The sequence below is a fragment of the Doryrhamphus excisus genome, chromosome 20, assembly GCF_030265055.1.
Source record: "Doryrhamphus excisus isolate RoL2022-K1 chromosome 20, RoL_Dexc_1.0, whole genome shotgun sequence".
NCBI classification, from domain to species: Eukaryota; Metazoa; Chordata; class Actinopteri; order Syngnathiformes; family Syngnathidae; genus Doryrhamphus; species Doryrhamphus excisus.
Window position 1 is genome coordinate 14,324,337 of NC_080485.1, and position 20,696 is coordinate 14,345,032.

Below are 20,696 nucleotides of genomic sequence, written 5' to 3' on the forward strand. Positions count from 1 at the left end.
ACCATTCACACTCACATTCATACCTATGGACAATTTGGAGTTGTCAATTAACCTAGCATGCACGGTCGGAGAAAACATGCTAACAACAGTCTTTATCCGACAGGAGACTGAGGGCAGCAACAAAAAAATGGACGCCGCACTAAAGTGGAGACTGTGGAGTGTGATGCCCCTTTTGAACTGCACCCATTCCTACGACTTAAACCAGGTATTATTTCTACTCGAACCTTGGTTAGTGTCATTTATGTCTAACTCTAACTGAAACGAATGTTAACTGATATCAAGATATCATTCATTCATTCATTTTGTACCGCTTTTCCTGTCTTTGGGCGAGAGGCGGGGTACACCCTGGACTGGTCGCCAGCCAGCCAATCACAGGGCACATATAGTCAAACAACCATTCACACTCACATTCATACCTATGGACAATTTGGAGTCGCCAATTAGCCTAGCATGTGGAGAAAACGCATGCAAACTCCACACAGAGATGACCGAGGGTGGGATTGAACTCGGGTCTCCTAGCTGTGAGGTCTGCACGCTAACCACTCGACCACCGTGCAGCTTTAGTTTAAATTCCATCCAGAAAAAGAAGACACAGTGACCTTAGAGCCTCGTACAACTCATCACACACATTTCTCAAGTTTATTTGGTCCAGTTATTGTACACATTTGACTCAACCCAGTGTTAACAATACATGCATAAGCACCCACCCACACCCACACATCTATCCTTAGTCTCATACCACCTTTTACCACATTTTGCACCCTCGACTCGGCTGCTAAAATTTGTATATTCTACTCGAAACCGATAGCACCCAGTAATCCTCTACTGTAAGCACGTCCACCTACTGTACCGTATATAATGTCGTGTTAGTTTGCTATCGATGGCGTCACTACTGATGAGTGCAGTTAATTATCGTCATGGAGCCCTGAGGTCGCTCTTTATTTATTGTCTTGACACGTTCAGAGCTGATTAGTACACAATCTTTACCGACTCTGGATGTTTGGTGAAGCACTGCACAGATATACACAACACAATGAAGACACACACACACACTCACACACACTGCACATCACATACCACACAGCTAGGGTGATTTATTTGTTAATTGTTTTAAAATGGCTGAACGGGAAGCCTCTTAAGTGTTTGTAAGACTTTGTCCTTCCGGTCCTGACACCAAATTCGTTTTCTTTGTCCTTTTCTTTGCACTACACACAGTGGATTATTATTGTTATTATTATTGTTTTCCTTACAGAGCTCCTTACATGGCTAAAACACAACAAAAATATTGCAGATTATTAAAAAAAGATGGGATGTATGAGGTGTTAATTTGATTAAGAAAACACAACAAAAGGGCTAAAACATTTTATAGTTGGAAAAAAAATATTTTATGTTTTTTTTTTTTTTAGTACTTCTGTTGAATTATTATTTTTTGGTCATATAGCATAATTATTAGAGGTGTCACAAATTACTGATTCAGAAAAAAAAACTGCCTGACACAATCCATATATTGCATACGTGTCGGTTTTCCTCGTCTCTGGCCTCCAAACAGGCAGGAAGAGGGTTCATTAATCTCAGAACAACAGCTTTGTCTCGGTGGGTGGAGGCGGGGCCGCTGGCGTACACATAGAAGAGGTGTACCGAAGTCGAAAGTGAATTAGTATATTCATTCATTCATTCATTTTCTACCGCTTTTTCCTCACAAGGGTCGTGGGGGGTGTCTTCGGGCGAGAGGCGGGGTACACCAATCACAGGGCACATATAGACAAACAACCATTCACACTCACATTCATACCTATGGACAATTTGGAGTCGTCAATTAACCTAGCGTGTTTTTGGAATGTGGGAGGAAACCGGAGTACCCGGAGGAAACCCACGCGTGCACGGGGAGAACATGCAAACTCCACACAGAGATGGCCGAGGGTGGAATTGAACCCTGGTCTCCTAGCTGTGAGGTCTGCGTGCTAACCACTCGACCGCCGTGTATTCTTCTTAAAAGTAATGTTAAAATCTCGTCTCATTTTTTTCTCGTAGACCCAATCTCATAACACCTCTAATATTTATAAATAGCACTAAAATAGGTAATCTGGTGTTGCCATGGCGATAAAAATCTCCCTATAACAAGCCGTCATGGTCATTTGACAGGAAAATTCTTCCATACCGTTGCTTTAATCATAAATAGAGGCTTTAGGAATAGCATACGCTGCTGTGTTTGACATTTAGAAGGTGACAGGAAGTGAAGATCCTACTTGGATGTGTGACATTTAGCAGTACGCGCACACACACACACACACACACGACAACATTGCTTTGGATTAGTGATAAGATTTAAAAATGACAATCTTGAGTCTGCGTGATATACACATAACTGTGATTTGTAAACAAGATATCAACTCTAAAGCGAGGGTGACACTTATTAGCTTGGCCTAATTCCATCGTCAGTGCACATTTACACAATCTCCCCCCGTTCTCATAAAGCAATGGGGGGTGTCCAAGGTTTCAACAGCGAGGGTCACATAATGACAAATGAAAAGATGCAACTTTATAAAGCCACACATGTACTGTAGATATGATTGGAGGTTACATGCTGTATATTTCAAGAATAAATAGCCTGCATCTCCGCTTTGTGATGAATTTTCTTCTCGTAATGCTCACATTATTCCCGTAATATTTTGACAGTATTCCTGTAATATTACCACTTTTTCCACAACCTAATATTTCATAATATTATAACTTAAAACATTTTTTTTCTTTAATATTTCAACTGAATGCTAGTCGAATTACAGCTGTTTTCAAGTATTTCAACCTTCTTTTTGTAATATTATGACTTTATTCCCATAATATTTTGACAGTATTCCTGTATTATTACCACTTTTTTCCACAACCTAATATTTCATAATATTATGACTTAAAAAAATTATTTAATATTTCTACTGAATGCTAGTAGAATTACGTTACTTTTCCTAATATAATGAGTTTTTTGTAATAAAATTCACATTTTCCTTTCATTACTTTATTCTTGTGAAATTACAGCTGTTTTTAAAGTATTTCAACCTTATTGTAATATTATGACTTAAAAAAAAATAATTTAATATTTCAACTGAATGCTAGTAGAATTACGTTACGTTTCCTAATATGAGTTTTTTCTAATAAAATTCACTTTTTTCCTTCATTAATTTATTCTTGTGAAATTACTGCTGTTTTTAAAGTATTTCAACCTTCTTGTAATATTATGACTTTATTCCTGTAATATTTTGACAGTATTCCTGTAATATTACCACTTTTTCCACAACCTAATATTTCAGTTTTTCATAACATTATGACTTTAAAAACATTTTTCTTTAATATTTTAACTGAATGCTAGTAGAATTATGTTACTTTTCCTCATATCCTGACTTTATTCGCATAAAATTCACTTTTTTTTTCTTCTCATGACTTTATTCTTGTGAAATTACAGCTGTTTTTAAAGTATGTCAACTTTCTTCTTGTATTTTGACTTTATTCTCGTAACATACGTTTTTTTACAACCGAGTTTTCCAAGATTATTGCTGTTACTTTTTTTTTTTTTTTTAATAACATCCTTAGTACGTGTCCCCAGGCTGCACTTTGGACACCCCTGTAATAAATAATACCCACTCAGCTAATTCACAGTTAGATTTGAGTGCAAAAGATTTGATTTGTTGATTTTTTTTTTTGCGATTATGGAGTTTGTTACCTAGCAACATTACCTCCACCGGGAAGGTTTTGCAAATAAAAGTTGTCAATAAACCTTTTTTTTATAGTGTTTGCCCACATCCTTGTGAACAAATACCAAAAAAAAGGAGAATGGGTGCCTGATTTGAAGGAAGCCATGGAGCCGCAGTGTGGACACCCCCGGTTCTAACGTAACGCAAGAAAAATCATTGTCACATGTAAAAGTATAATAAGCTTCCTTTGGGATGCTTGTAGCAAACAATGGAACATTTTTTATGTTCTCATGTCAACTTGTGGACATTTAAAGGGGTCGAAATGCTCCTCTTCGTCTTCATCATCATCATCATTCTCCCTCGCTGTTGACTCCTCCTACTGTCTAAGTGGTGTTTACAATATCATTTACAATACAACAACTGAGGAAGAGTTGGCACTGCTTCAGCATGGTGACATACAGTCTGTACATGTGTGAGGAGGTGTGTGAATGTGTGTGTGTGTGTGGGGGGGGGGGGGGGGGTGTGGGGGCGTATTGGCTCCTGACTGACAACCAACCAACCATCCATCCATCTATCCATCCAGGCCACCCTCGCCGCCGTTTCTTCTCACGGCGTGGGCGAGCAGTCGTCGACGTCCAGCAGCTCTTTGACCAGTCTCTCCCCAAACTGCGCCCGGCTGTAGCGCTTGACGGCGTAGGCGTCGGACATCTTGTAGAGGATGTACGCGTTGTTGATGGCGATGCTGATGCTCAGCCAGAACACCTGCTGCCACGTCTTGTTGGGCTTGTGGAAGATGAAGTACCTGACCAGCGAGAGCAAACGTATACTTATGTGTGTGTGTGTTCAGGCGTGTGGCGCGTACGAGATGTTTTGTCGTACGTACTTGCTGAACTTGTCGTCGTATTTGCAGATGTAGCTGAGGTGCGCCGCAAAGGCCTCCACCGCCAGAGGACACGGAACCTCGCCGCTTTTCCTCTTGATGATCAAACCTGCAGCAAACACAGAGTGAGTCATTGTCTCCCATTCTTGCTAATAGTAAAAGTCAATCTTTTTCTTGGCTGCACGGCGGTCGAGTGGTTAGTGCGCAGACCTCACAATTAGGAGACCCGAGTCTGCATGTTCTTCCCGTGCATGCGTGGGTTTTCTCCGGGTACTCCGGTTTCCTCCCACATTCCAAAAACATGCTAGTCGCTAATTGGCGACTCCAAATTGTCCATAGGTATGAATGTGAGTGTGAATGGTTGTTTGTCTATATGTGCCCTGTGATTGGCTGGCCACCAGTCCAGGGTGTACCGCTGGGATAGGCTCCAGCACGAGCGACCCTCATGAGGATAAGTGTTAGAAAATGAATGAAAGAATGAATCTTTTTTGTGATTTTTTGTGATTTTTCTATTTTTTCGTGATCGAGGACAAAAAGCAATTAGTATCAACTTAACCCTTATGGTTTTATGTCAACAGGACTTAAGGTTCTTGAGTTATTTCATTTTGATAGTAGCTATCAAACCCTCCTTCACCCCTATACCCAAACCCTATCCGTAACCCTAACCCTAATTGATACCAGCTATCATGACCTTACTCACCCCCATACCTCCCCCTAACTATTCCATAACTGAGATCCAAAAAACTTACATTAAATGTAGGGTCCAATTGACTCGGAATGGTCTGAAACATGCTCCTAACATGATTCTGTGGGAAATTTTTCCAAAATCCGGCTCTGTGACACTTGGACAAATTTCGCTTGTCTTCCAACAATGCAATCTCAATAGACGATGTTTTTTGCAAATAACTCCTGAACGGTACACCCTATTGACTTTGAACCAATCTCTGCTTTCTATAATTTGGGCAAGAGCTTTCCAACGGTACCAAGCAGGGTAAGGTTCCGGGGATACGGCACGTTTTTGCAAGTTCCGCCCACTTGCGGAAGTCGGAGGTGGTCCCAATCAAAAAAAAAATTACTGCAGTTTTTGCATTTTTCTTGTTAAATTATACTTTTAAAATGTGCCGCTGGCCGCAAATGTTCCTCAGGCAGCACTTTGGACACCACTGCCTCTGTCAACAACCTCGTGGGCGTGGCTAAGATATGAGACATTTTTTTGCAGGACCCGCTGCAACACTCCTGTGTGACTTTTAAAAAAACAAACAATAATTGAATGAAAATTAATTTAAGAAACATAAACATTTATTCACCAGAAAGATGATTAATTGGGGTTGAGGCATCAGCACAAATTCTGCCTAGCAACAAGAGATGTGTCTAAAATGTTAAAGTAAAAGAAAAGGCCAGGGTCCAGCATCTACCTTGTTTGGTGGGAGAGTAGGCGTTTGTGAGGAACCTGAAGTGTCCCTTGTTGTACCAGCTGATGAGCGACATGCTGCCTTGCATCATCACCCGCCACTGGCCGCGTTGCGCCGGCGTGGAGCTGCAGACCAGCATGCTTTGCGGCAGGCCCGTGCAGTCGCTCTTTCTGGTGCTCAGCAGACCACAGCAGTAGATATCTAAACAAAGTGTCGCAGTCATTTTAAGCGTACGTTCTCCAATCTATAGATCTTCTCTCCGCTCGTTAATCCAGCATGATAAAGCCACAGTAGAAGTGTCAAACAACCCTGGCGAGCACAGAAAAGAGTTTTTGTTTGGCTGATTGCCTCTGCTAATTTGGCAGACAAAGGATTGATCATATCTACAGACTTTTATTGTTGGTGAGGCTGTGGCTCAGGACCAATTGTGTGTTTTTGTTTGTGCTCGCTAAGCTCTTCGATGCTGGAAATGAAATCTAAAATCGGATTTATATTTCATAAAACATGGTTTGGCTGTGATGGGGAGAAAAGTCATTTTAAAGATGCATGCTTTTTCTGTAAATAAAACAATTCTTTCATGTAATGCCCTCGGCATCCATTTTGTAATTAACAATATATACAGTAAACCTCGGATATATCGGATGCTATGGCTTTTTAACGTAGTCCTAGCATAGAAGTGTTTCAAATGTACTTCTTCCTTGAGATCATATTTCTCCTCTCTTGTAGAGAAGTATTGGATGACATTTTTAGCTAATTGGTTATTTTTTAGCCTTATGCATTATTTTAGCTGTTTGAAGATGAACTATATCAGCAAGTTGAAGTATTTGTGATTTTAGAAATAAGGAGTTAGTATGTTCTCTGTAGGCGGCATTATGAATTATCCTTACCTACCTTTTTTGCAGTACATTTAGCGAGTAAAGATTGCTTTTTATAGTTATTATCCCATGTTTCCACACAATAAGTAAGATATGGTAGAACCAGAGAGCAATAAAGAGTGTGGAGTGATTTCTGATTGAGAACAAATTTTGCTTTTGCAAACGTTCTGTCGTGGTTTATGAATGCGGGATCAATTCTAAGCCAGTGAAATCACGTTCCTTGAAGCAGGTTAAAAATCTTAGCTAGTTAGGTCACACAATGGATCCACTGTGCCTGAAGCAGATCGAGCGCGTTAGTTCTGTCATTTGTGATAGTATTTGTCATTTTAGAAATAAGGAGTTAGTATGTTCTCTGTAGGCGGCATTATGAATTATCCTTACTGACCTTTTTTGCAGTACATTTATCAAGTAAAAATTTGCTTTTATAGTTATTACCACATATTTCCACACAAAATCAGCATACAGAAGATACAATGAAAAATATTGTACAGTAAACCTCGGATATATCGGATTCAATTGTTCCCACCGGTTTTGTCCGATATAAGCGAAATCCGTTATATGCGTATACCGGAAAATGTCCGTTTTACGCATATATCGGATTTATATCCGGTATATGCGTAAATCGGATTTTATCCGTTATAAAAAGGCACTTCCTTGACTATGTTTCCAATGTACCTGGACGCGCAGGCAACGCTGCAAATGACGTCGCATAGCAGCCCGTCACGATTCGGCGAATCGGAGCGCCACGATGCGGCCATCCGATATATGCGAGGGAAATTTAATGGAAATGCATTGGAACGGGACTGGAGATTTTGTCCGAAATAGGCGAAATCCGTTATAAAAAATCCGATATATGCAATGAATTTTTATTGGAAATGCATTACAGAAAAATCGGTTCTTTTTTATCTGTCCGTTGTGAGCGAATTTCCGATATATCCGAGTCCGATATATCCGAGGTTTACTGTAATGCCCTCAGCATCCATTTTGTAATTAACAATATATACACAGCATTTATTTGGATAGCCTCATATATTCATGTGGTGCAATTATTTTGTACTTAATTCAAGTGTGGGCTGACCTTGCTTGCTAAATTCGGCGAAGAGTCCGAGGCTGGTGATTGACGGTCCCGTGAAGACGATGGTGTTCTTTCCAGAGATGTTCTGGCACAGCTGCTTGGCCACCAGACTGTGCAGCTGAGGTTTGTTCTTCAGGGCGGCCAAAGCGTCTCCACCTTGGCCCTCCTTCAGATGCACGGAGAGCTGCAGCGGGCGGGGGGGGGGAGACAGAATCTTCTTATATCACAAAGATCTGCGTTTGGTTGCCGACACGCAATGCATTAGACTGATGAGCCAACATGTAGCTTGCCTGTGGCTATCCCACTAAGTGGACCTTGTGTGTGTGTGTGTGTGGTGGCTAATGGAATCTCATTGATTCGCTCCATTAACTCATCTTATTTCTTTCTTTCTGGATGTCAACACAGTTCAGAGCAGATACTCATCAGTCTGACTGGTAAAATGCCCATCATGTGTGTTTGTTGAACGGGTGTGATGATGATTGCAACACATTAGTAGGAACGCCGCAATGCTATTTTGTTAGTATTCTATTTTCCAGTAACTCATTCATTTATTTATTTTCTACCGCTTTTCCTCACGAGGGTCGCGGGGGTTGCTGGAGCCTATCCCAGCTGTCTTCGGGCGAGAGGCGGGGTACACCCTGGACTGGTCGCCAGCCAATCACAGGGCACATATAGACAAACAACCATTCACACTCACATTCATACCTATGGATAATTTGGAGTCGCCAATTAACCTAGCATGTTTTTGGAATGTGGGAGGAAACCGGAGTACCCGGAGAAAACCCACGCATGCACGGGGAGAACATGCAAACTCCACACAGAGATGACCAAGGGTGGAATTGAACCTTGGTCTCCTAGCTGTGAGGTCTGCACGCTAACCACTCGACCGCCGTGCCGCCCCTTTTCCAGTAACTCATTCATTCATTCATTCATTTTCTACCGCTTTTCCTCACGAGGGTCGCGGGGGTTGCTGGAGCCTATCCCAGTTGTCTTCGGGCGAGAGGCAGGGTACACCCTGGACTGGTCGCCAGCCAATCACAGGGCACATATAGACAAACAACCATTCACACTCACATTCATACCTATGGATAATTTGGAGTCGCCAATTATCCTAGCATGTTTTGGAATGTGGAAGGAAACCGGAGTACCCGGAAAAAACCCACACATGCACGGGGAGAACATGCAAACTCCACACAGAGATGACCGAGGGTGGAGTCGAACCCTGGTCCTCCTAGCTGTGAGGTCTGCGCGCTAACCACTCGAAACAAACAAAACAAAACATGACAAAAAAAAAGTACCCGGACAAAACCCACGCATGCATGGCCGGAGAAAACATGCTAACAACAGTCTTTATCCGACAGGAGACTGAGGGCAGCAACAAAAAAATGGCCGCCGCACTAAAGTGGAGACTGTGGAGTGTGATGCCCCTTTTGAACTGCACCCAATTCTACGACTTAAACTGGGAGGAAACCGGAGTACCCGGAGAAAACCCACGCATGCAAACTCCACACAGAGATGGCCGAGGGTGGAATTGAACCCTGGTCTCCTAGCTGTGAGGTCTGCACGCTAACCACTCAGCCGCCGTGCCGCCCCTTTTCCAGTAACTGTCAACTAATAATAAAAATGCGTGTTTGAGTGTTCCATAACTTTTGATCCACGCTCATCGCTACCTGGCAGATGAAGCCGGTGGAGGTACACTGTCGAACCCAAAGACTGAACTTCCTCTTCTTCCTCTTCCTCTGCTCTCGTTCCGTGCAGGTGGTGATGAAGATCGGGTCCTCGTCTATCAAGGGTTCATGGAGAACCTTCAAAATAAGGTTAGAATCACATTTTTTTGGGGTGAGAATCTGTGCACAATTATCTTACATTTTTATTATCGTTGTTATTATATCCTGTTATGCTCATATTTGGGGATTTATGACACACCACAATCATTTTAAAGCTCGTGTGTCAATACTTCAAGTTTTTTTTTTCCCCTAAGCAATAGTAGACTTTTGGAGCTGTGCAGTGTATTGTATGAAAACGGACCGTTATGTAATTCCTTCTCCGCCTCCTGTTTGTTCTTACATTGTGTTATTTTTATTAAAAAATGTGTTAAGGCTGTTAAAGCCGCAACCAGTAACACCGATGGGAACAAAAGATACTGAGAGAGTGGTACCGAGACTGTAGTAGCAACAATGTACGTTAAAACTATAGAAGGGACCTAAATGCTTGCCACCACTAACATATTTGTATGTGCTTACACCCACCGCCCCGCCCACCCAGCAAGATTTGATTACATTTAAAAACATAACCAGCAATATTTCCCAGTCAAATATAAGCAGACACATGGAAATCTCTCTAAGTGATCTGGTCTTTGTCGCATGACAATTAGGGCTGTCAAACGTAATTCATTCATTTTCTACCGCTTATCCTCACAAGGGGGTGCTGGAGCCTATCCCAGCTGTCTTCGGGCAAGAGGCGGGGTACACCCTGGACTGGTGGCAAAGCCAATCACAGGGCACATATAGACAAACAACCATTCACACTCACATTCATACCTATGGACAATTTGGAGTCGCCGATTAAACTAGCATGTTTTTTGGAATGTGGGAGGAAACCGGAGTACCCGGAGAAAACCCACGCATGCACGGGGAGAACATGCAAACTCCACACAGTGGTGGAATTGAACTCGGGTCTCCTAGCTGTGAGGTCTGCGCGCTAACCACTCGACCGCCGTGCAGCCTCAAACGTATTTATACTGGATTTAGATAGAAATCTACTATAACTAGACTGCTCGGTGGTCGAGTGGTTAGCACGCAGACCACAGAGCTCGGAGACCCAAGTTCGACTCCACCCTGAGTTTGCATGTTCTCCCCGTGCATGTGTGGGTTTTCCTCCCACATTCCAAAAACATGCTAGGCTAATCGGCGACTCCAAATTGTCCATAGGCATGAATGTGAGTGTGAATGGTTGTTTGTCTATATGTGCCCTGTGATTGGCTGGCCACCAGTCCAGGGTGTACTCCGCCTCTCGCCCGAAGACAGCTGGGATAGGCTCCAGCATGCCCGCGACCCTCATGAGGTAGAAAATGAATGAATGAATCTACGTTAACTAGGGATGTCCCGATAATAATCGGCTCGATATCAGCATAAAAATGCGATATCGGTATCTGATTTTTTTTTTCCCGACCATCAAAACTGATGACAACACATGTGTGTTAATTCCACCATAGGACATAGTATGTCATGTATCGACATTACACATATCGGTATCAGCTGATATCGGTATATCGGCAAAAAATCCAATATTGGACATCCCTAACTATAACAATTTTGGGCAAACTTTATGACTTGCTGGTATGAATGACAACCTCGCTCACATTGACACAAGCCCCCAAACAGCTGCCCTTGGCTGCGCCTGGCGTTAGTCGCCCCTAATTATTATAATACATTTTGCTACCAGTCTAATCATTGGCGAAACAAGACACTCAGCAGGCACGGCATTAGATACAACTGCATCTGATAATAAAATCCATACTAGGCCCTGTACTTATTAGCCTTAACAGCTCCTGTATTGATTCTTACGAGATTGTGGAGGTTGAGTGTATTTTAATCAAGTAACAAATGAAGCACATTCAACAGAACTGCTAGCTGCATTTGGAAAAAGGGAGATTTTTTTTTTTTTGGACAGATGATCAGCGCTCTCTGGCATGGACGTCTAACAGATAAAATAAGCTGGCCTAGATACACATAATTCCGTTCTCATGACACACATGCGTAAATGCTGTATGACAGGTGTATGCACGTATGGATATAATAATGGACTTTACCGTTCATGTTGTCTTTCCAGCTCCAACATTACAATGTTTTGCAAAAATGCTTGGATTGGATTTTATTATTAGACAGAGCAGGTGCACCAACCCAGAAGCATTTTTTATGATCATTACTCACTAGGGCAGGGGTGGGCAAACTACGGCCCGGGGGCCACATGCGGCCCGCCAAGTGTTTGAATACGGCCCGTCCGTTCTTTCCAAAGTATTTCATTTAAACTCAACATACAACCTGGCATCATGGCTTGAGCCAACCTTTTGATGGTTTTATCAATTTTGTTATTTGATGTGGTCTGTTGTTTACAAAGTGCTCCTGAAAAAAGGGACTCAAGCATAATGATAATAATAATAATAATACATTTAAAAATATTTAAATATAAAATATTTAAATAAAATATTTAAATATAAAATATTTAAATATAAATATAAAATAATAAATAATAATAGCAGATTGCATGACACTTTTACAGATACAATAATACCAGGTGGACTGTTACGTATAAAATATATAGTCTGCCCCCCCCCCGTTTTGTTAAATCAATGCGGCCCGCGAGTCAAAAAGTTTGCCCACCCCTGCACTAGGGCGTGCTTTTTTTAGGGTCCAATTCCAATGATTTGTGGCAATGTTCATTCCTAGCCTTTCATTGCTCTTGGTGGAAAAAAAAAAAATAGGTTGGTTGTCCCAAATAGAAAGTGAAAGTCGTGTGGTCTGCTGCCCCACTTTCCCTCATGTAGAGCTTACGCATAAGTGAGCACAAGGCGGATGTCAAGTCCGTGATGTGCAGACGGGGGTTCTTGCGGGAATCACTCTGTTTGACCTCAATCAAGAACACATTTCTCGACGTTATCGCGTTGAAGTAATTCCATTTTCTTAGCTATTATGTAAATGTAAAATGAATCTGCTAAACGTGCTGGATGAAAAGCTTGGAGCCTTATCTCACACACTTGTAGATGATTCAGTTATGAAAAACCTAGCGGTCTCACTTTACGGAAAGGTACACAGAATACTGTAGTTATTGAGGAACTAATAAGTAGTGGTAAGGGATTAGGTAGGTTCATTCCTCATGAACTACTCTAATTTTGTGTTACCAACTTTGGACTTTGTTACCAACTTCCTTCCTGTGTGTCTGTCTGACTCCCTGCTCCTGCCGGTTCTCCCTGTCCCTTATTGACTCGAGGAATATTATATTGATGAAACAACAACCACCAAGTATTCCGTCATAGTGTGAGTCCACGTAAACTTATTTACAGTACCGCTCAAAAGTTTGGGATCGCTTGCAAATTTCTTTGTTTACCAAAGAAAAACACATTTTCATGCATTTCACTAACAATTTTTTCCATTTCCCAAACAATTAAAATGAATCAGATGATTTTCAAAGAAGGATGTACATTTTTGCATAGAGGCCTACTATCAACAACTGTCAGTCCTCTGCATCAATCTCCTGGTATGGCTGCTAATCCAAGTTCATCATTTTATAAGGCTAATAGATTATTACAGACGCCATCTAAAAATCTAAAAACTAAAACTAAAATCTCTTACCATGCTGTTAACTACTCCCTTCAGAGAGCGGCACAAACTGGGTCTAACAAGGACACAAAAACGCTGCACGACTATGCAAGAAGACAAATATCTGAGAGTGTGTAGTTTAAGACAAATACGCCTCACAGGTCGTCACCTGGCAGCTTTGTTTACCAAAGAAAAACACATTTTTGTGCATTTAACAAACAATTTTTTCCATTTCACAAACATTTTTTATCCATTTCACAAACAATTCAAATGAATCAGATGATTTTCAAAGAAGGATGTACATTTTTGCATAGAGGCCTACTATCAACAACTGTCAGTCCTCTGCATCAATCTCCTGGTATGGCTGCTAATCCAAGTTCATCATTTTATAAGGCTAATAGATTATTAGAAAAGCCATCTAAAAATCTAAAACTAAAATCTCTTACCATGCTGTTAACTACCCCCTTCAGAGAGCGGCACAAACTGGGTCTAACAAGGACACAAAAACGCTGCACGACTATGCAAGAAGACAAATATCTGAGAGTGTGTAGGTTAAGATAAAGACGCCTCACAGGTCGTCACCTGGCAGCTTTGTTTACCAAAGAAAAACACATTTTTGTGCATTTCACAAACAATTTCTTCCATTTCACAAACATTTTTTATCCATTTCACAAACAATTAAAATGAATCAGATGATTTTCAAAGAAGGATGTACATTTTTGCATAGAGGCCTACTATCAACAACTGTCAGTCCTCTGCATCAATCTCCTGGTATGGCTGCTAATCCAAGTTCATCATTTTATAAGGCTAATACATTATTAGAAAAGCCATCTAAAAACTAAAACTAAAACCTCTTACCATGCTGTTAACTACTCCCTTCAGAGAGCGGCACACACTGGGTCTAACAAGGACACAAAAACGATGCACAAGTGTGCAAGAAGACAAATATCTGAGAGTGTGTAGGTTAAGATAAAGACGCCTCACAGGTCGTCACCTGGCAGCTTTGTTTACCAAAGAAAAACACATTTTTGTGCATTTCACAAACATTTTTAGCCATTTCACAAACAATTCAAGTGAATCGGTTGATTTTCAAAGAAGGATGTACATTTTTGCATAGAGGCCTACTATCAGCAACTGTCAGTCCTCTGCATCAATCTCCTGGTATGGCTGCTAATCCAAGTTCATCATTTTATAAGGCTAATAGATTATTAGAAAAGCCATCTAAAAACTAAAATCTCTTACCATGCTGTTAACTACTCCCTTCAGAGAGCGGCACAAACTGCGTCTAACAAGGACAAAAAAACGCTGCACAAATATCTGAGAGTGTGTAGTTTAAGGTCGTCACCTGGCAGCTGCACTAAATAGTAGCCGTCAAACACCAGTGTCAGTATCAACAGTGAAGCGGCGACTTCAGGATGCTGGACTTCATAGCAGGACTGCCAAGAAAAAGCCAGATCTCAGACTGGACCAAAAAATTTCCAAGTGATCCCAAACTTTTGAGCGGTATTGTATGTGTTATTTTCTATTATGTCAACCATATTTGGTTATAAGTGACAATTACTGTAATTTTTCCAGCGTACCCACCTGGGTCTGTGAAGGTCGGAATGTACAGTTGAACGACTGCTGCAGCGAGTCCAGAAAGGGCTGGATCTTGTACAGACCTTGGTTGCTCCCCTGCGATGGCCTGAAGGCCACGATGTGGAAATACTTCAGAATCTTCTCGAAGCGCGCCTGGCTCATCTTCAGGGCGATGCTGCGGTTGCTGAAGAAGCCCGAGCTCCAGATGCTGAGCACCGACTCGCAGTGGTGCACACTGGTGGAGGTGACGAAGCCCAGGAAGGCCTTCATCTCTTGGGCCGTGACGGGACGCCAGCCATCGTCTGAACCGAAGCGTTCTTGGAACTTCTTGGCGTACATGTTGGTCTGGGTGACCATGTTTTGGATGCAGTTGTCAGGGACAAAGAGCTGGAAGAAATCCAAGGCGGTGGCCGTGCCTGGCATCTTCTGGGCTGGACCTGGGTTAGGACATAAGGTGGACCGGTTTTAGACTCTGATAATTCTTGTTTTATAGCATGAAATTGCTCGGCATGAGGTTCTGCTTTGTGACACCAGAACAGGATCCTGGGAAGATGTTCTCTGTGGGACGTTTTTTTGTCCATTCATCTACAACAGGGGTGGGCAAACTACGGCCCGGGGGCCACATCCGGCCCGCCAAGTGTTTGAATGCGGCCCGCCCGTTCTTTCCAAAGTATTTCATTTAAACTCAACATACAACCTGGCTTGAGTCGACCTTTTGATGGTTGAAGTAGCTGTTTTGTCAATTTGGTTATTTGATGTGGTCTGTTTTTTACAAAGTGCACCTGAATGAAGGGACACAAGCACATAATAATAATAATAATAATAATAAGAAGAAGAACAATAACAAGAGGACCCAAGGACAGTTAATTTATAATGCACTTTACATCAAATAAATTATGTCAAAGTGCACATATAGCAGATTGTATGACACTTTTACAGATACAATAATTCCAGGTGGACTGTTACGGGTAATTTTGTTCAAATTAAATTTTGTTAAATCAATGCGGCCCGCGACTCAAAAAGTTTGCCCACCCCTGATCTACAATAACTACCTGCTGGTTCTTCATCTCTGAGCAAGTTCCTTCCAAAAGAGGATCTTGCTTGTGCATCAAATCCAAAAGTCCCTTCCTCAAACTGCAGAGATGAGCTATTCCTCTCTTTTTCAAAACGCTGACGTATTCCACATTTCTTCATGATGTGTCAACCATGTCAACCGTTATCTCTCCACACACACCCATCTTCCTATAGATGCAGCTAACAAACTCATGCAACTGCTGAATTTAAAGATAACACATGGAAGCTGAGAGGAGCAGACGGGCATCGAGCGTGGAGAATGACGCTCAGCCCACTCAGCCCGTGGCGCGCCCGAATCTTCTCATTTGCATTTCATTAGACCTCAAAAGCTGGAAGTAAGAATCCAGCCAAAAAAAAGGAGACACTCCTGGGGAAGTGACTCACGTCCTTCTCCAGGCAGGAGAGAGCCAAGAGCTCCAGCAGAGGAGGATGATTAAGTTAGCCATGTCCTCCTGAGCAAATGTGCATTTTTTTTTTCCTCCGTGGATTTATTCTTGTTATTTATTCTTGATATTTATTCTTGTACATCTCAGACAGAGTACTTTATTGAAGACGGTGACTCTCAAGCAAAGTTTAAGGTAGCGGCCCAGCACATTAATATTAATTCCCCATAATCTTTATGGTCTCCTAAACCTGACCATGCTGCACAATTGGAGGATGTCCAGTGGGATACGTGATAGTAGTTTACTATGGTCCTGACATTTAACATGTTTTAAGGTCATGTTTTAATCGTGAAAAGATGTGGATAATTATCAGTATCGTGAATCCTGTACTTCCAGTTTTGAAAAAATATGCAATATGCAAAATCTACCACCACAATAATGAACATGTTAAATGCACGGTGGTCGAGTGGTTAGCGCACAGACCTCAACGCTAGGAGACCAGGGTTCAATCCCACCCTCGGCCATCTCTGTGTGGAGTTTGCATGTTCTCCGGTTACTCCGGTTTCCTCCCACATTCCAAAAACATGCTAGGTTAATTAGCGAATCCCTAAATTGTCCATAGGTATGAATGTGAGTGTGAATGGTTGTTTGTCTATATGTGCCCTGTGATTGGCTGGCCACCAGTCCAGGGTGTACCCCGCCTCACGCCCGAAGACAGCTGGGATAGGCTAGAATGAATGAATGATCATCGTTTTGTGACTATTGAAAAATAAATATGTAGTACTCAGTAATGTTAGTATTCGGCATTCCTAATGCTAATGTGCAAGTTTTCATGTAATGCGAGTGTAAAGCTGACTATAGGGGTGTTAGTGTTTGTCTAGAGGGCTCTAATAGTGGTAAAAACTGTACGTATTGCAGATAACTTTTCTATGCTTTCTATGCTATACTCCGGTTTCCCCCCACATTCCAAAAACATGCTAGGTTAATTGGCGACTCCAAATTGTCCATAGGTATGAATGTGAGTGTGAATGGTTGTTTGTCTATATGTGCCCTGTGATTGACTGGACACCAGTCCAGGGTGTACCCCGATAAGCGGTAGAAAATGAATGAATGAATGAACATTTATTATTATTATTATTATTTTGCCCAAACTCATCATTTTAAGCCACCTATATTCAATATAGTTGAACGTCTCTATGAGGCCACGTAATACATAGACGACAGATAAAATCCAGGATGTAGAGACTACTAGTAATCTGACTGAATGAATAATCGGTGTTTTAAATCCCTACATCACCACCATTAAGCAGTTACATCATCTTATAATCTTAGCACAGTCCTCCATCACCCCCGCAAGCCCCGAGATGAAGATAACACGCTTTTTAAAAAAGTGCTGATCCCCAGCCAAGCAGCAGCAGGTCCAACAAACCAGCCGGAATCTTTTGAGCGAAGCTGAGTTGATTCTTTGCTATTTTTTTCTCCCTTTGCAGATGATAATTTATGTAGCACACCAGCCTCCCGTGCTGTGGAGCTGTCACGTCAACGCCAGCTGAGGAAAAACCCAACCAGGCAAATGGGGAAAATATTCAGAGGACAACACCATTCTTTTGTCCGCTCGAGGTTTGTCCGTCCGTCCGACCGCACCCACAGCAGTTGTGCAAACACTGAACACACACCTGCTGCTTCTCTAAGAGTCAAACAGGAGCAGGATGCAAAACATCCCGGAGTCACTCATCGATGCAACTTCCTACTCGGCTTTGTGTGATTTACAACTGCAGGATCCACGGAAAACGGGGCAAGACTGCGTAAAAGGCGCTTGTCATTGCAACTGGCATCATAACTCTGCTTCTGAACACACCTCACACTCACCTGGTCTGCCAGGGAATAAGAAAATGTAGCAGGAGGGATCCGTGTCGGTATATTTATCAGGTATTCAGGCCCTCTAGATTGTATTTCAAAGAAGCGACTAGCGACAAATTAACTCCAGGGTCTTGTTTCATGAAATTAATGACACCGTCTCATCCGAGGCGTGTAGCAGCTCCAGCTAGCAAAAAGTTGGTAAACAACAGCTACATTATTCATTCATTTTCTACCGCTTATCCTCACAAGGGTCGCGAGGGGTGCTGGAGCCTATCCCAGCTGTCTTCGGGGCGAGAGGCGGGGTACACCCTGGACTGGTGGCCAGCCAATCACAGGGCACATATAGACAAACAACCATTCACACTCACATTCATACCTATGGACAATTTGGAGTCGCTAATTAACCTAGCATGTTTTTGGAATGTGGGAGGAAACCGGAGTACCCGGAGAAAACCCACACATGCACGGGGAGAACATGCAAACTCCACACAGAGATGGCCGAGGGTGGAATTGAACCCGTGTCTCAGTTCCAAATTTGAAATTTGTAAACAGTTAATTGTGTTATATTAGTAAATAAATAGTTATTGTCATGTAAAACAACCATTTTTGTGTTGTTTATGCTGGAGCCTATCTCAGCTGTCTTCGGGGTGAGAGGCAGCCAATCACAGTGCACATATAGACAAACAACCATTCACACTCACATTCATACCTATGGACAATTTGGAGTCGCTAATTAACCTAGCATGTTTTTAGAACGTGGGAGGAAACCCACGCATGCACGGGGAGAACATGCAAACTCCACACAGAGATGGCCAAGGGTGGAATTGAACCCTTGTCTGTGTGTTAACCACTCCACCACCGTGCAGCCCTATTCAAAATGTTATTTGTATAAAGTTATGTAAAAAAAATATGAATAGCTAGATATGATATATGAAGACATGAAATCACATATATATTTGTTACAAACACACTATCTATCACGATCAGTGGTAGTGTAGAGCCGCACCGCATCATACCGAGAGACGTTGGATTCCATTATTTTTGCTCCAAATGGGATCTCCTTATAATATGTGCTGCAGACTACAGCAGTAAACATGTTGCTTAAATGACATGATTTTTGATGGAGGTCTTGAATGGGATGCCATTAGCCGGTGCAAGCGTTTATAATATTGCGATTAGTAAACATCATGCAGTTTCTCTCAATTAAACCAACCAATCTTAGACACGCAGGCATGCAACAATTAAGGCTGCAGTGTCATCCTGCTACACACACACACACACACACACACACAGGCGAAATGTAAAATGAGCTATATCAGCCATTGTGTGCTGTGCAGTATGGTCACCATAAAACGTGATAACGGCGTGAGTGACAAGCGACCTTCTTTATCACGCCTCACCGTAAGAGCCTTTATACGGCGGCACCGTGACATCCTGTAGGGTCTCCGTCCAGCCCTCCTCCTCTGCTTGGCTCCGGGACAGAGAGCCCGGCGGACCCGGGCTGCCGCCTCCTGCTCCCCCGCCATGCGAGCTCTCTCTGTCGCCTCGTCTCTGGTGGTGATGGTGATGATGATGATGATGGTGGTGGTGCTGCTGCTGCTGTTCCTCCTCACCGACCTCCGCTATGTAGTTATCCGAGTCCGAGTCTCCGGAGGTGCTGTAGAACGGGTTGTCGCTGCTGTCATCGCCGGACTCACCGAACACATCGTCGGATATCTGCAGGCTCTCGTAGCGGGAGCGGGCCGCCTCCAGGAGGGACAGCGCCTTCCGGCCGCACTCCGCCATCTCTCTCTCTGCGTTGGTGATGGTGAATCCTCCCTCCCTCCCTCCTCCTCCTCCTCCTTCTCCGCGGAAGTAGTCACGATCTCGTAAGAAGGCAACACCTTCCACTCGGATGGATTCGGAGCACCTGGCTAAGGGTCTTGCCGAAAGGATTCTGAAATATTTCCGCCCCCTGCTGATCACGGTCTAATGGTGCATTCATGTAAACTCGGAAATAGAAAACACACCACTGACAAGTCATTTAGCCCAATAATTATGAAACTATAGTAAGAGATCTACTCCTGGTAACCAGGCTCACACAAAAATCCCTCTATAAAGTCTTGAATAATCGATTTTCCAAATCGATCTCTTAACAGTGTACTTCGATTTCCCGGTTTTGTTGAAGGTAGCACTATAAAGCCAACATTCTGGTGGGAGCTGGAGTGGTTGCCACTGCTGCATCGCCTGGCAGCCCTGCCCTGCCCTGTTAAGATTTATCCCCTTATATAAAATCACGTAAAAGAGGCTGGGATTTAATTTAATTTAATTTCATTCATATGGGACATGCTTTATTGTAGCCTGTAATAAAAATGTACTTCCTGGTGGCTACACACAGGCAACAAAATGCAATGGTTAGATTGGTAAAAAATATATTTTAAAATATTGTTACCGTAACATGTCATTAAAAAAAAAAGTTACGATATTTTGTAGCCAGGCATGCTCTTACAGATCTATACCAATGCAGTACCACGCTGTAGTTTCTACAAGTGTCCACTTGGGGACGCTACAGCAGCTTT

General features: G+C 42.5%; 1 protein-coding gene and 1 long non-coding RNA gene across 2 annotated transcripts; one reads left to right on the forward strand and one right to left on the reverse strand.

The window, feature by feature from the left end:
* Nucleotides 1–625: 625 nt before the first annotated feature.
* pgbd5 (piggyBac transposable element derived 5) lies at nucleotides 626–20,085 on the reverse strand. Its single transcript, XM_058059001.1, has 7 exons — nucleotides 19,539–20,085; nucleotides 14,828–15,258; nucleotides 9,596–9,730; nucleotides 7,929–8,109; nucleotides 5,979–6,176; nucleotides 4,567–4,672; nucleotides 626–4,485 (listed from the first exon to the last, which is right to left on the reverse strand). The coding sequence occupies exons 1-7, from the start codon at nucleotides 19,921–19,923 to the stop codon at nucleotides 4,290–4,292; spliced, it is 1,632 nt and encodes a 543-aa protein (XP_057914984.1). The 5' UTR covers nucleotides 19,924–20,085; the 3' UTR covers nucleotides 626–4,289.
* LOC131108173 (uncharacterized) lies at nucleotides 4,382–18,551 on the forward strand. Its single transcript, XR_009120421.1, has 4 exons — nucleotides 4,382–4,514; nucleotides 4,594–4,688; nucleotides 9,684–9,742; nucleotides 17,769–18,551. It is a non-coding gene; the product is annotated as an uncharacterized LOC131108173 (long non-coding RNA).
* Nucleotides 20,086–20,696: the final 611 nt, after the last annotated feature.

What these genes read in the sequence shown, in the direction of transcription:
- pgbd5 (XM_058059001.1), bottom strand. Translation starts at nt 19,923, where the DNA reads ATGGCGGAGTGCGGCCGGAAGGCGCTGTCCCTCCTGGAGGCGGCCCGC. An exon ending in CCACCGGCTTCATCTGCCAG is followed by an intron (nt 8,110 to 9,595) that starts GTAGCGATGAGC and finishes CGCCCGCTGCAG; the next exon opens with CTCTCCGTGCATCTGAAGGA. An exon ending in CGCCGAATTTAGCAAGCAAG is followed by an intron (nt 6,177 to 7,928) that starts GTCAGCCCACAC and finishes CACTTTGTTTAG; the next exon opens with ATATCTACTGCTGTGGTCTG.